Source organism: Mirounga angustirostris, unplaced genomic scaffold (assembly GCF_029215605.1).
Source record: "Mirounga angustirostris isolate CCGP_5_RB_7025 unplaced genomic scaffold, mMirAng1.0.hap1 SCAF_8, whole genome shotgun sequence".
In the NCBI taxonomy this organism is placed as follows: Eukaryota; Metazoa; Chordata; class Mammalia; order Carnivora; family Phocidae; genus Mirounga; species Mirounga angustirostris.
In genome coordinates, this window is record NW_026991716.1 from 136,844,987 (window position 1) to 136,860,933 (window position 15,947).

General features: G+C 50.2%; 1 protein-coding gene across 4 annotated transcripts in view; it reads left to right on the plus strand.

Annotated features, from left to right (window-relative positions):
- Positions 1–15,779, plus strand: part of TMEM181 (transmembrane protein 181) — a 70,148-nt gene extending 54,369 nt beyond the window's left edge. For all 4 annotated transcript variants that reach the window (XM_045865823.2, XM_045865825.3, XM_064598304.1 and 1 more), the window contains 10 exons: positions 484–583; positions 1,086–1,216; positions 1,449–1,540; positions 2,828–2,885; positions 6,829–6,931; positions 7,545–7,596; positions 9,864–9,946; positions 11,050–11,139; positions 12,014–12,080; positions 12,500–15,779. In XM_045865823.2, the coding sequence (XP_045721779.1) occupies positions 484–583; positions 1,086–1,216; positions 1,449–1,540; positions 2,828–2,885; positions 6,829–6,931; positions 7,545–7,596; positions 9,864–9,946; positions 11,050–11,139; positions 12,014–12,080; positions 12,500–12,578 (855 nt within the window). In that variant the 3' untranslated portion in view covers positions 12,579–15,779. The remainder of the gene's footprint in view (positions 1–483; positions 584–1,085; positions 1,217–1,448; positions 1,541–2,827; positions 2,886–6,828; positions 6,932–7,544; positions 7,597–9,863; positions 9,947–11,049; positions 11,140–12,013; positions 12,081–12,499) is intronic.
- The last annotated feature ends 168 nt before the right edge of the window (positions 15,780–15,947 follow it).

Sequence of the window (15,947 nt, forward strand, 5' to 3'; positions counted from 1 at the left end):
ATGGCTCAACACAGCTTCTTCAGGGAGGTGTTTGAAAATAAACACGTCCTCTGACCATGGTTACCGGCCTCATTTCCTTTTGTTCAGGGAGCCCTGGTGCCCTCCTTACAAGCTGGTGCCATCTGCAGATGTCGCCTGGCTGGGAGCGTGTGGCCCATCCCCAGGGAGGTCCTCTGTGTGGGTGTGTGGGGCCGACCTGATAGAAGTAGCCTGTCCCGGGGGAGCTGGGAGGGGTGGGGGCAGGGGGTTATGGCCGGTGTATTCCCTGCCCCCTCCTGCCCCTGGGAGAACAGCTTGTGACCCTCTTACCCGCAGCTCCTTGCCGGTGATTCACATCTTATCTCAGGGCAGCAAGGGGTTAACTCAGATTTGGCTGACCATCAGTCTGGGAAGACTGACCATCAGTCTGGGAAGACTTAACAACGTGCTGCTGAGCAAGGCGGAAGCAAACACAGTAACTTGCGTTGCTGATTCGGTTTGCAGTGCCTGTTTGCACATTCCCTCCGGAAGTTTTCCATGCGAGACTGGGGGATGGAGCAGAAGTGGATGTCCATTCTTTTGCCTCTGCTGCTGCTTTACAATGGTAGGTGCCCATTTTTGTTTTGGAGCTTTCCCCCTTTAAAGCATAAAGCTGCAGAGTCTCCAGAAGAGCCCGGGCGCTGGAGGAACAGGTGGCCGCCCCAGAGCGCGGGAAACGTGCTGCACCAGGCCGGGCAGATGCCTGGCAGCTCTCACAGACAAGTGACTGCTCGGGTAGTTAGAACCGGGAAGGGCCGCAGACACGGCCGTCTGTTCTCGTCCCCTGCTTCAGAAGGCGTTTGCTTGCAGAGCCGCCGCGGGACTCGCAGGCCTGCGGGAGCCGCGGGTGGTGCGAGCAGACGGCGCTCTGTAGTGATCGCTGCAGCGATCTGTTCACTGGCTTTTCGGTGTTTTGAAAGACAAAACAGCCTTTAGTTCACTACCTCCCTTTGGCTCTGACTGAGGAGAAGGTGATGGTGAGTCCTGCCCTCACCGAGAGGACGGATGCCCTGTGCTGGGTGGGGAGAGCCTGCGTCCATCAGGCCCTTCTGTCTGTTGCCTTCCAGATCCGTTCTTCCCGCTCTCCTTTCTGGTCAACAGCTGGGTTCCGGGCATGCTGGACGATCTCTTTCAGTCCGTGTTCCTATGTGCCTTGCTGCTCTTCTGGCTCTGTGTGTATCACGGGGTACGCGTCCAGGTGAGCATCCACCCAGCCCCGCCAGAGGGGGTCCGAGACCCCATCCTTCTGGCCCACACTCTGGTGACAGTCCTTACGATCAACGTCTCCTTGAGAATCTGTCTTCAGCCTCCGTCAGCAGAAGAGTGCATGCTATGTAGAAATGATCGCAGTGTCTGTGATCTAGTGTGGTCTACTAGGGGTTAATGGTTTGCTAGAATTACTTATTTCTTACTTTTTCTTTGATTTTTAGGGAGAAAGGAAGTGTTTGACTTTCTACTTGCCTAAATTCTTCATTGTTGGACTATTGTGGTTGGCTTCTGTCACACTGGGAATATGGCAGACGTGAGTAATTTTGTTATGTGTGAAACCTCAGGCATGGAAAGCATTTGACAAAGGTGGACAGATCCAAAGTCTCACTGTATTTTGTGAACCCATCCAGAAAGGAATCTGTCACCAGGGTTTCAAGACTTGATAGTGTGACTTGAACTGAGGATTCATTTCAGCCTGACTGGCATGTAGGTAACACAGTTCTAGTCTCAGCTGGAAAGATTTCTCCTTCAAGGTGGCAAAGACGTTGTCGTCTGTAGGAACGGTACTCAGGGGGCCTGGCTCGCTCCTCCCCACCAGAAGCTTTAGTTTCTCCTTGGGCTTGCACCCGTGAACTCCCCATCCCTGCATCCCCATCCCTGCACTGGCTCCCAAGCCTTATGGTGACATAGTGGTTTTGTCCTTCTGTAAAATGGGACCAACGCACAAGCCTAATGTGGTCACAGCCCGATGCACCTGAGTGGGATTTTCTGCAGAAAGGAGTTCCGTTCCAGGGTTATGGTTTTGGCCCTTGGCACGTCTGACTCCATGGCCCAGTAATGACAGAATTCAGCCCGCCTCGTCTCCCTGCCCTGTCCCTGCCTCCTCAGCTATCCAGCTTCACTTTAAAACGAGTTGCGTGGAAGTCGGCATGGACTTTTGTAGCTTTCTTTGTGTACTCGTCTCTCCCCAGTGCCCATCCATGCCATTGGAAAGGTGCCTGAAAACAGTTCTTGACGTTGCAGGAGAGAGAGGGACTTTTTGTAATGAAAAATACTGTGACTTCACAGTGTAGACAACTGCAGGCAAACAGTTCAGTAGCACCAGATGCATTTACAATGTGAAATTTAGGATTACTTTTTAAAAATCTTACTGTTGGTTAATTTGCTTATGTTAATAAGATTTATTTATTTATTTATCATCTCTACACCTGATGTGGGGCTTGAACTCACAACCCCGAGATGAAGTGTCATCTTCATCTGACTGAGCCAGCCAGGCACTGCCCTCTGTTAAAAAGTTTTTGTAAAAAGCCAAATGAAGGGCACCTGGGTGGCTCAGCCGTTAAGCGTCTGCCTTTGGCTCAGGTCATGACCCCAGGGTCCTGGGATCGAGTCCCGCATCGGGCTCCCTGCTCCACGGGAAGCCTGCTTCTCCTCCCACTCCCCCTGCTTGTGTTCCTGCTCTTGCTATCTCTCTCTCTGGCAAATAAGTAAATAAAATCTTTAAAAAAATAAAATAAAATAAATAAAAGCCAAATGAAAGTATACAATGAAAAGTAAGCTAGTTATTGATCTATGATTTTTTATAATATTGTATTTTCAGAGTTAATGAATTACACGATCCAATGTACCAGTACCGAGTTGACACAGGAAATTTTCAGGTAAGGATTATTAATGATGCCTGAGGGTTTTCTTTAAATGCAGTTTTTTAAAAATACTCAATTTGGTAACTTAAAATGTGCTGCTGACATGAGCTTGCTAACTGGCTATTTAGGGCAGCCTATAGAAGGTTCACGGGTGTAAAATTTGGAAAAATGTGTGAGTAGTATGAGAAATAAGCTTTTAAAAACAAAGTTGTCGGGGCGCCTGGGTGGCTCAGTCAGTTAAGAGTGTGCCTTCAGCTCAGGTCATGATCCTGGGGTCCTGGGATAGAACCCCTGCCAGGCTCCCTACTCAGCGGGGAGTTACTTCTCTCTCTCCCTCTGCAGATCCCTCTGCTTGTGCTCTCTCTCTCTCTTTCTAAAATAAAAAAGATTTATTTGAGAGAGTGAGTGAGAGAGAGAATGAGCAGGGGGAAGGGCAGAGGGAGAGGGAAAAGCAGACTTCCTGCTGAGTAGGGAGTCTGATGTGGGCCTCCAACACGGGATTCCGGGATCGTGACCTGAGCTGAAGGTAGACGCTCAACTGAGCCACCCAGACACCCCAATAAATAAAATCTTAAAAAAAAAAAGTTTGAAAGAATATTCGGTAGAAATCGCCCTTGCTTAGAAGGCGGCTATTTGGGGTGAAATGAGCTTTCTTCACCTAATATGTCTTTTTGCTAAATGTCCAGACTTAGTTTTCCAGGACTAGAGGTAATATTTGTTTATAAACACTAAAATTCTTTTTAAAAGAAGGTCGTCTTGGGGCACCTGAGTGGCGCAGTTGGTTAAGCATCCAACTCTTGGTTTCAGCTCGGGTCGTGATCCCGGGGTCCTGGGATTGAGCCCCGCATCTGTAAGGCTCCCTGCTCAGTGGGGAGTCTGTCTCCTGTCTCTCCCTCTAACCCTACCTGAACCCCCCCCCCCCCGCCCCGCCCCACGCCCCGGTCTCAGTGGCTCTCTCTCAAATGAATAAATAAAAAATCCTTTAAAAAAAAGTTGTCACTCCCATTCCTTGGTTTATGGTTGAGGCACAGAAGGTGTGTCAGATTTTAGGAACATTGTAGAGCAATTAAGAAAACATTTTTGTTCATTTAACTCCCTAAAGTCGAGAAAGGTTTCCAAGCGAATGAATGGAGCGGCCAGGCCAGCTTGTGTGGGCCTGCAGGCCTGGCAGCCACAGGGCCCAGCACCCTGGGTAATGCTCTGCTCTCACCAATTGAGAATACTTTGTACTTTCAAACAAGGGGTCCAGTGTCTTTATTTTACACAGAGGTCCGCAAATGGCAGTCAACCCCAAGTGTGGCTTTCCCTCGAGTCTCCAGGTTTATCGTTATCCCTTGGCATCTCAGGGCAGCCCCTCCTGGGCGCAGCTGGCTGCTGAGCCCAGGTGTGGATGTGCGAGGTGCCGGGGGCCAGAGGGAGCCCTGCAAGGTGTCTAGGAGGCATGCTCCCAGCAGGGCAGTCCCAGAGGTACAGAGTTGAATCCTGAGCTTGGGTGATATCCAGCATTTCTCTGGAGGCTTTGCAGAGCTTCCCGTGAAGTGGTAAAATCTGTGGTTCTTTATGGGAATGGCCTCTGAGAAAGAGGGAGGTTTAGTGAATGATGATATCTTGAAAGATGTGTAACCTGTGTTGAGACGACGCATGTCCTAGCAAGTAGTACGAGCACCTGATTCTTAACCAGAGTTCAGCAGGGGAGTGCCGGTAGCCTTTCCATCCCATTATTTAGAAGTTTGAGGAGTTTTGAAGGTTGCTTGGTGTATGCCTTATGAACATTGTGCCATGATCTTTGTCCTCAAAGCATATAGGACCTTGTGAAGGAGAGAAGGCTTAGTAAGTACAGACCAGTGTGTGGTGTCCTGCCAGCCATGTCCTTACGGACAGTGGGCCCAAGTTACTAGGGGGAGGAGGTGTCTTTATTTGGGTTTTGTTCTTTGTTAGACTCATAATGCTTTAGTAAGGTTGTTGGGGGGAGGGGTTGCGCCTGGAGCCGGAAAGCAGGGGCGCATTCCAGGCCAGGGAAGGGAGGCGCTGTTGCAGTGTTGTGTGGGGCGCGGGCCTCGGAGGAAGCCATGCAGGAGACCTGAGTCAGGGCAGGCCCAGTGAGGGCTGTGCCTGAGAGGGGCGCTGGACACCCCTGGAAGGCTTGAGGCCATGTGTGTGAGGGGCTGGGCCTCAGAGCAGCCTTTTCTCCTTGAGGGCGTGACACCAAAGGAAGGGACAGGGAAGAGCTGCTTTGACACATTCTCAGGGAAGACTGTGCAGACCCCAGTGATAGATCATATACAAAGGGCTGTTGGTTGAGTGTAACTCCCCAGATTTACATAAAATAATATAGGTTCATGTTAATCTGTTGTTAGAGCTTTTGTCTGGTCCAGTCCCCTCATTTTTCATGTGAGGAAACGGAGGGGCAGTCAAGGGTCTTGTCTGAGGTCACAGGGGGCTAGTACCTGGGCCAGCGTACCAGCTTCCTGGACAGCCTGCTGGTCAAACCTGTGCTCCTGGGGGCCTGCCTCCAACCCTCCCGAGTCTTCTGTTTTCCCTCTGCGAAAGGGGTAATACTGCAGTCTCTCCTAAAGAGTTGTTGCGCAGGTTGAATTGACCAGGAACGCGAAGCACTTGGCCAGCACTTGGAAGGACTTGAGCAAGGCTAGCCATCGCCGTGGTTGTGGTCACCTCTCCCCTTCTCAGTCAGTGGCCAATGTCTGTTACTAGGGGAAACACTGGAAACCAGAGACCTGCAGAAAACTGAAAAAAGCTGAAGACCCGCCACTGGTGTATTGAGCACCTGCCACGTCCAGGCCCTGTGCTAGGAGCTTTCCGTGCGTCATGGAAGGAGCTTAGATTCTGGCTCATCTGACTAGCAAGGGCTGAGGCTGTCCCCTGGTGAGCCACCTGTGCTCACAGACAGGATGAGAGGCCGAGTCTAGCCAAGGAAGTCGCAGCGGTGGGAACACGTTCTTGTTCTGTGTTATGGAGTGTGACCTTCAGGATTCTAGGCTCCTATTAAAAATGTTTGGCTCTACAGAAATAAAATCTTAAAAAACAAAACAAAACGGGGCGCCTGGGTGGCTCAGTCGTTAAGCGTCTGCCTTTGGCTCAGGTCGTGATCCCAGGGTCCTGGGATCGAGCCCCACATCGGGCTCCCTGCTTGGCGGGAAGCCTGCTTCTCCCTCTCCCACTCGCCCTGCTTGTGTTCCTGCTCTCGCTGTGTCTCTCTCTGTCAAATAAATAAATAAAATCTTAAAAAAAAAAAAGTATATATATACAATGGAATATTATGCAGCCATCAAAAGGAATGAGATCTTGCCATTTGCAACGACGTGGATGGAACTGGAGGGTATTATGTTGAGTGAAATAAGTCAAACAGAGAAAGATATGTATCATATGATCTCACTGATATGAGGAATTCTTAATCGCAGGAAACAAACTGAGTGTTGGAGTGGGGGGTGGGGTGGAAGGGATGGGGTGACTGGGTGATGGACACTGGGGAGGGTGTGTGCTCTGGTAAGCGCTGTGAACTGTGCAAGACTGTTGAATCTCAGATCTGTGCCTCTGAAACAAATAATGCAATATATGTTAAGAAAAAAAAAAAAAGAAGAAGAAGAAGAAGAAGGTAGCGGGAGGGGAAGAATGAAGCGGGGGAAATCGGAGGGGTAGACGAACCATGAGAGACGATAGACTCTGAAAAACAAACTGAGGGTTCTAGAGGGGAGGGGGGTGGGAGGATGGGTTAGCCTGGTGGTGGGTATTGAGGAGGGCACATTCTGCATGGAGCACTGGGTGTTGTGCACAAACAATGAATCATGGAACACTTCATCTAAAACTAATGATGTAATGTATGGGGATTAACATAAGAATAAAAAAAAAATGTTTGGCTTCCCTGCTTGTGGTGGTGGTGGAGGGAGGAGCAGTGCTGAGCCCCTGTTCTTACGCAGTTGCCCATCTCGTGTCGTTCTAGGGAATGAAGATTTTCTTCATGGTGGTGGCAGCTGTGTATATTTTATACCTTCTGTTCTTGATGGTGCGGGCCTGTTCTGAGCTACGTCACATGCCTTATGTTGGTAAGTGCCGCATCGCAAACTGCGCAAGGCAAGGTGGGCCAGGAGTTGACCTCACACAGTGGGAGGAGTGGCTGGGGTCCACCCAGCAAGAGGCCTGACCTGGATGGGGACCTGTCCCACTCCCTCATGCTGGGGGGGAGACCAGTGCCTTCAGTCCCTGGGGAGCCACAACAGGGCAGAATGAGTAACTCTGGGCCTCAGACCAGGGCTGGAGGCAGGCCTGTGGGGTGGAAGCCCCCTGGGGCCCTGGGTGCCAGTGTGGCTATTGGAGCTGCCTGAATCCTTCCAGAATCGTACCTTGCAGAGGAGGTGGCTGGGGCCGTTTTCCTAGTCCTGAGTCAGGGCAACTCGCCTGATCTCCTAGGATCCTTTCCCTCAATCTGTCACAATCAAATAATAATGGCCATGGTGTCTCTGGGGATCCTCCCTGACTCTGGGGAGGTGGGACAGCATTTCTTCTGGGCTTCAGGTGCACACAGGCTTAAGGTCCAGAGGGAGGAGGGGTTTTGTTCAGAAGGCTTTGCTTATTTTTTGTCTTTATTTTTAAGCTCCCTGAGATGAGAATGGAATTTACTTCCCAAGTGGTTTAATGGGGTATTTCTTTCTTTTTCAGATCTCAGGTTAAAATTTTTGACTGCATTGACTTTTGTAGTGCTTGTCATTAGGTAAGAAGACTTTATTTCTTCCAAGAAGCAAAACAGCGAATTTGTATTTTCCTGTCATGCGTGTCTTTTCTCCCCTTTTAGCAGAGTTAATTTGGGGGCATTTCTAGCCAGATCTGTTCAGTCGGTCAGAGGGCCTCCTGCGCCGGGCAGGCACTGAGGGTGCACGGCGGCCGGGAGAGCTCCTGTTGTGTTGTAAACGCCCCGGGGAGTGGCCGGGGCTGAGCCGCGTGGCCCGAGCCCCTGCTTGCTCTGCCGGCGCCATGTTGGAGCAGCCACAGCCCAGCGCGGGGGAAAGGACTAGAATGCCGTGCGTGCGTTCTTGGCACCTGGCATCCTTGTGGTGCTCCAAGGAGAGGACGGTGCATTTGAATTCGGTACCGTGGGTGTCCTTGACCTGCAGCGCGGTGGCCCCGGGGGGAGGGGACGCTTCGGTGGGAGTCTGCGGAGGCTGAGGCCCGGGGACGAGGCTGTTGCTGTGAGTGCACGCCAGGTCATCGTCGGGCTGTTTGTGGTTTGTCTCCTTCTGCTAAAATCCAAGTCCAGAGGGAAACAAATCTGGTCACTTGCCTTTCTTCCTTGGCGGTCTAGATGGCAAATAAGTGGCTGCCAGCCCTTTTCCTAGGCGGGAACCGCACGCAGACTCTGAGAGGCGGGCTCTGCAGGGCAGCTCTGGGTCCCCCGGCTGCCTGAGCTGCGGCCTCCCGTGCGCACCCGCGTCCCTTCCCGCGGGTCGTGCTCATCGCTCACCACACCACACGAACTCGGCGGGGGCTTCGTGGGCTCGCGCCTCGCTCAGCACCCGCGTTCACCTGGAAGCCAGTGCCCGCGTCGCGAAGGCAGCCCTTCCTCAGCGCCTGGTGCACAGGCGCTCTCTGCTTGTCACACGTGCTCCCTCATGCGCCCTCGCGCGCTTTTACGCGCGCACACACTCACACACACACTCACACACACTTTCACTCACTCCCTCACACAGACTCTCACATCCCCGCCTCACACACTCACCCCCTCACTCTCACACCCCTCACTCTCTCACATATCCTCTCACACACACTCCCTCTCACACCCCCGCACACACACACCCTTTCTCTCTCTCACACCCTTCACGGCCCCTCACACGTCCTCACTCTCATGCAGTCTGAGTCCGCAGGTTGGCAGTGGGACACCTAGGGTGACCTCCGTAGAGTCTGACTCAGCAGTCATTCTGCCTTTATGGTCTTTCTTCATATAAGCTTCAAGGGGACTCAACTGTTTGTCCAACAAGTGTGTATGGAGTGTCTGCTCCGCTCAGCAGGCCAACAAGTTCCTCCCTCTCACGGGGCTTGCGTTCCAATGGAGGAAGACGGTGATAAACAAGTAGATCAATAGCATACGTCCTATAATGAAAACCGAGATGTGTGACGACGGCAGAAGAGGTTCTGCTTTAGACAGGGACCGGAGGGGACGTCTCTCTGAGGAGGGGACACTGGCCTGGGGCCTGAGGGACGAGCCCTGGAGACACATGGGGACAGCAGTGTCCCGGGAGGTGAGGACGTGAAGGGAGGGTGGCCCCCGGAGAGGTGAGGTCGGGCCCTGCACGCCGCCAGGAGGAGTCCCAGTTTATTTTCGGGGATGGGAAGGAACCCTTGGGAGGGGTCAGAGCCGGGAGGTGAAGGGCTCCGATTTGCGCTTTTGTTAGCAATCATCGGTCTTGGTCCTTGTGGACAGTGGACCACAGGGAGGGGAGAGGTGCGCGGGGTGCCGATCTGGAGGCTGTGGAGTTGCTCAGGGGAGAGCCGCGTCGGCTGCGGAGCTCCCTGTCCTCAGAACCTTCTGTCCTCATGTGTATCCGCAGGCGGGTGTCTGAACAGAGGTGCCATGCTTCCTCACTGTGAGGATCGCTGGGCCTGAGGAGGGAAATGTGACTTCCTCAGGGCCTTGTCGTTTGTGGTAGGAGTTGGTCGTGGAAATGAGATCTAAGGCAGTGCGAGAAGGGAAGGACGTGCCGATGGGGTGCTTCCGGGCCCCTGATGCGGGGCTGCGACATGGTCTGTGGCATGCTTAGCTGCTTCTGCCCCAGCAGCGGCCCTCCTGACTCCGAGACCAAGCACCTGAGGCCGGGGTGCTGTGTGCGTGTGCGCATGTGCTCTCGCAGGCCCGGGGGTGCGCACGGGTCCGTGCGGAAATTGTAGTGAACGGACCACGTGCGCGGGGTGAACGGAATGAGTTCTGTGAAGCTGGTGCCATTTCCTCATCTCTGTTTACTTACTGTCCCGCCCCCTTTTTTTCAGCATCGTCATCCTTTATTTAAGGTTTGGAGCACAAGTATTACAAGACAATTTTGTTGCTGAGCTGTCAACTCACTACCAGAATTATATCCTTTCAGTGGGAAGCCTTCAGGCTTCAGGGCCACGCTCTGCACGGGGTGGTTAGCGTGTCCGGGCTGCAGACGTGAAGAAGAGGCAGGTCACCGCACTGTGGTGCCTTGCGTGCCGCGGGCCCCCCGACGGCCCACCCCCGTGGGCGGCGGCTCAGGCTCTGCAGGGCGAAGCGGTCCCGAGGGAGTCACACTCCCCAGCTGCTCTCCCCCCCACCCTGCTCTCGGGTCCCTGGGGATTCTTCGGGAACCCAAGCCCCATTCAGAACCTCGCATCAGTCCGAGGTGCCTGTTCCCCCCACGGAGCACTGAGGGGGAGGCTGAGCCCGATTTGAGAGTCCTCTCTCCCCATCACCCAGATGTATCCAGCTGCGGTGTCCACAGGTTGTGGTGATTAGGGCAGTTTAAGCCTGTGTCCCCAGAAAAGGCTCATAAGGTAGCAGGATGTCCTTCGGTTCCTGGTGAGACCCGTGGGACAGGCTCCTTGTCCACTAAACTCCTCTTCAGATGCTTGGCCGCTGACGGAGCTTGCCACTCCTCCTTTCAGTGATGGCGTCCATCAGGGGGCGCTTTAGAGTTGATCCCTTATATCTTAGCTTCTTTCCTTGGGGCTTCTTACATCCTTAGAAGTAATGCAGGATTTTTCAAATTTTAGTGGCTGGATTTCACACTAACCTTTTATCAACTTCTCAAAGGGGTCTGTAATGCAGAAAAGATGAAGAACGACTGGTTTGAGAGACTGTTCCAGTTCTTGATTGCATTCTTTATTTACCCATATGTGTGCACAGCCCTCCTGCCCTTTGTGAGTAACTTGATCACATCAGGTCCTGCCACCTCCAGAGGTTTCCATGGATAGAAAAGAGCACGGTGCACCTGTTATTTACAGGTGACCTTGAAAGGTTACTGTAACCTTTGGCTGTGGGCTTGCCCTCTGGGGTCCTGCTGTTTGGGCCTTGGAACCCCGAGGTCCTCGCTGGTGGTGAGCAGTGGAAAGGACTGCTGTGGTTAGAAGGAGCAGCCAGACTGAAAGCAAAGACCCCAGCTGAAATGTCCAAACACGTAGTGTTCCGGGGCTGCTGATTTCCCTTGACCAGTATCACCAGCTGAATTCTTATCTTTCTATGGCTTGTTGAACTTTTACCTCTACACTTTGGCCTTTGTGTATTCTCCATCGAAGAACGCCCTGTATGGTAAGCCACCTTGGGGCTGGGTTGCTGGCCAGATGGCTTCACAGCAGTTCAGGACCCACCTCCCGGGTTCCCTGTTAGTGCTGGGCCCCCAACCCTAGCACAGAGGGATGAGGTAAGCTGCAGGGTGAGCCCTGAGTCGTAGTTAGAACACAGCATGTGCTGTGTCATTTCAGCACAAGACGGGAACAGTGGTTCTGGTAGTGGGTCCCGGCACAAGCATGTCCCTGAGCCGTGTGAAGCCAGGTCTGTTGCACGCTCGTGCCATGGCCATCCAGAGAAAGCCAGAATGTAAGAAGAGCCAGACTGTCACACAGGCTGAAAAGGACGGGAACTTCCTGACTTCCTGGCACTTGGGCAGGGGTGTAGCATTTCAGGCCCACCGCCTGACTTCCGTGTTGTGTGAGTTCTCCAAGCACCTTCGTGAAGAGGTCCCACTCGAGCCTCACAGCAGCTCTGTGATGAAGATGCAGTTAGTCCCTCCTGAGATGAAGAAACGAGGCTGGGTGGCTTGCTTCCTCCCCGGGGTGGGAGGGAGCAGGGCGGGCGCCTCTGGTCTCCCGGGTGTTTTCCGCCCCCGCTACCCACGTGGACTTGGGAGAACATAGCCGGGTCACAGCTGCCGTTGGAGGGTTCCCCCTGGAGCCTCTCTGCTCCGGGTGCTTCCACCGCGCGGTCTGCCCAGCAGCCTGCCAAGTAGTGATGCTGCCCCTGGCTCGAACGCGAGAAACAGGCTCGGGAGCGAGATTCATTCAGGTCACACAGATAATAAATGGTGGAAGCGGGGATCTGAATCCCGCTCTTTCGGACTCCTGTCCTTTCCCGGTAGCATCTTGCCTCCCCGGGCTAATCACATAATGCTTTTGTTGGCCTCCAGAGTCCCAGCTGAAAGACAACCCTGCATTCTCCATGCTGAATGACTCTGACGATGATGTGATCTATGGGTAAGTCCCTGCCTCTCTGAAGCCTTCTATGGTGAGCATTGCGCCTGGTTTTGTGCATTTACTGAACAGGCTGTTAATCATTCTAAAATGATTTGCAAGGCATTATGACATTTCTTTCACCTGGGGGTGTCCCATGATCCCATGGGGTTCTGTTTTCACGTTGTTCTGACTAGATTGAGCGGTGTTCCTTTTTTTGAACACTTGGCATGGGTGGTGCCCACAGGAGGAGCAGTTCTCCCTGGCAACGGGCCCTGGTGCTCGGTGGGGGGTGAGGAGTGGGCAGGAGCAGCAGGCGGTAGAAACGGGGAGCGCGGAGCCGTGAAATGCCTTCTTGCTGAAATGGCATGTCAGTGTGGAAGAGAAGAACAGAAGATGAGCTGTCAAAAGCCGAATGGCATCAAGGGTCTCTTTTGTGACAGGAGTGACTATGAAGAAATGCCCCTGCAGAACGGCCAGGCCATCCGGGCACAGTACAAGGAGGGCTCCGAGAGCGACTGAGCCCCCGGCCGCCGGCGGGCCGGGCCGACGCTTTCCCGCAGCGCCGCTTCCTGGCCTTCCCCGCTCCTGCTGGTGTTCAGGCTTGTCTCATAAGCCCAGATTTCCTGGTCCTTATTTGTTTACGTATTTTTTAAAGGAAAACCAAAACCAAGAAGAAATTTAAACATTGGGCCAAATTTAGTGTTAGAGTGGCTGCATTTGGGAAGAGTGGCGCTGATAAGTGTAAACAGCCAAATCCCTTTTCCGGATTTCGGATGAGAGAGTTCATTTTTAGTGGTGAGGAGGTAATTACTCCTCTTTTTAGTAGAGTTATTATTATTATTTTTTTTTAATAATCTGCTCTTTCTGAGTCCATGGAAAGCCCTTATGAATGAGATCGTCAGCATGGTGGCGTTCTCCTCTTTCTTCCTTTCTTCCCTGCCCTGTACCAGTTTCAGCCCTTTAAACTCAAAGGGAAGCCTATTGTTGTGTCTGTCTCCCAAGGACATTCCTTCCCCCTTGAGTGCTCTGGGTAACCAAGCATCCCAGGTGACTAGTAACTCCTGTCTGTTGTGTGAAATGCCTAAGTAATAGCTTATTAGGGAAATGGTGGGCGAGCAGGTTCTAGCCCTTCACTGCCACAGGGCAGAACTCGTGTCGTGAGGGTCTGAGGAGGACTGGCTGAGATTCATAAGGAAAGGGTAAGATAACCGACAAGCGCCAGCTCGGGGAGAGGTCCTGCTGCCATGGTTTTCCAAGAGCTGTGTACACACGAGTGTGCGTGTGAGCGGACGTCGCTGTGGTTGGGATGGGAAAGAGGGTATCCGCTACAGTTCCTACAAGCTGTCATTTCTACAGCTCCTTTAGAGATAACACCCCGTGGAACTTTATTATTTTTTTATAAAAGCTAAACAAAGGATATATTAGAGATTCTTTATTGTGAAAAAGTTTTTCAGTTTCACATTTGAAGCCTAGATGATAGAAAGTGAAACATTTTCGATGATTTGTGGAAGCACATCTTTGGGTAGAAGGTCACTTGCTGGGAAGCAGGCCCCGCCCTCCAGTGGCCAGGGAAGAGGAGGCCCTGCTCTGGAAGACGAAAGTTGTCTCGAGCTGCTGAATCTGTGGCATCATAGAAGGCCCTGGAGAGTTGCCAGTTCCTTTATGTCAAAGACTAAGTGTACAAGTCTGGTATCTCCTGTCCTTTTCCTCTGACAATGACGTCTTTCTTGAACCGTTAACGTACCGTCACAGCTAACATCCTAACGGATGGCGTCTGGGCAGATGCAGTGTGTAGGATAGGATTGTTCCGCTCTGCAAGCAGTACCTGCGTTTTCTTCATCTATGCATTAACTCTCAAATCGCTAAAAATTGTATTCCACTTGAGGTAAGGCTGGGCCCTTATAGAGGTTCATGAGAGACTTCTCATGACTTAACATCTGTTTAAACTTTAGTGATAACGTACCTTTAATATGGATTCCATTTGTTTTTAAAACCTTGTAATTATGAAAGTTTGAATTAAAACAACTGTATTATTGCAAGGGTAATTCAAGTTTACGTGGTTTTTACATTTTCCATGGTGTGATTACTTTTTTTGATTCTGTGTACTCCAAGGTATTGGAAAAATTTTTCTGTTAACCAAATTTTTCAACTTCTACTAACTATAATTTTATGTAAATGACGAAAACTTGTGCTGATTAATGTATTCTAATATGTGATACAATTTACAAGTTTTAATCATTATTAAATGTCCATAATTTGGAATGCTGTTATTTATCAGTAAATGTAAACTATTTGAAGCATTTAGCCATACACATTAGAACTTATTTTTAAAACTTGTCTTTGTCCTATAGTGTAATTATATTATAAACTGATGATGGATATCTTCATACTTGATTCTTCATGGCATCAAGTCACTGAAATGAAAATATGTGAGTCTTTATTTACTTTTTATAATTAAGTTGGAAACAAAAAAATTATAAAAGGAAGTATGTAAGGGGAAAATGGTTCTTTGTTAAATCGTGCGTTTTCAGTCTTGTCTCTGGTATATCATAATATCAACGTATTATGTACTCCATGTAAAAATTTGCTTGAAGTATATAGCATTTAGCATGTAGTGTATATGCTGTATTAGGTTAACACACTCCAAGTCTGCCAGAAACTTTAGACAGGAGCAAGAAAATTGTTTTTTTCTTGGAGAGTATCAATTTTGCAAACTTCAGTTGTAAATTCAAAGGGCTGACTTTAGTTCTTCCATGGTAATGGCTTGAATAACATCATCTTTGGGATAATTTTTTACACTGGTCCAGTCTAGGGGAACCTGGAAGATGACCGTACGTATTTCAGCTTCCCTAGGGAGAGCATCATTATCCGTGTGGGTAATAGGTCTGCTTGATTTATTATTAAATCATTACAGCAGTGAAGTGATGCAGTTTTCTCTCTCTTAAGCCCCATTTGAAAGGCTAGAGAAGGGGATATATAAAATATATTCAAGGTTTGTAAGATTGTTCCTGTACATAATTACAGATTGCAATAAAAGTTTAGATACATTATGTAAACCCAGCCCACTAAAGGGGCAGGTTACAAGACAACTCTCACCAGCCTCAAGCATTCCATGAACTATTTACTGAAGCTACAGTTGTGTTAAGTCGGTCGCAGTATGGTCAGTGACTTATTTCCTGGAATCCTCCTCACAGGGAAAACCATGGAAGCTCATAGATGGGATGGTGAAAAGGGACATCTAGTTAACATACGAGTTAAGTCACTAAAGAATATTTATGTATTTTGAGGATTTTAGAAACCAGTTGCCTTAGAGGTTAGACTTTTGGGAAAAAAAGCTACAAATCTTTTCCCCAGGCCCAAGGGAAGTCGCTTTAGTCTGTGACATCTTGTTATCCTGTTCATGTTGACTTGACATGTTTTCGATATACTGGTAACTATAATACCACACAGTGAAACAGAACTTTCTGCTACTGAAAACTGCCTTTTTACAAAAAGACTGTATTTGTAAAATAAAAACTTTAAAGTTCAAAAGGAAAGATAGAACTATGTAGTAGATCTTGGAACTTGTGTCCATGAGCACAGTAACCCCTGATCACAGAACGATCATTGTAATCAATCGAAAGTGAATAAATGTTTATTTATGGCAAACTTAACACTTTGGAAAGGGCTTCATTCTGAAACTTCCTTTCTGGTACATGTTAATAAATTTTACATACTCGATTCTTACGTGATTTATTTGCTCCTGCGTGTGGAGTTCGTTTGGCCATTCAGGCATGAGTGCTTTAGGGCCAAAAGTAGAGCTTTCTTGATTTCAGCAAGTGGACACAGAAGCGTGTCTTTATTCCTGTGTGAACGTGGCCCATGGATGAGCGCTGAAGGTGAGGTCAC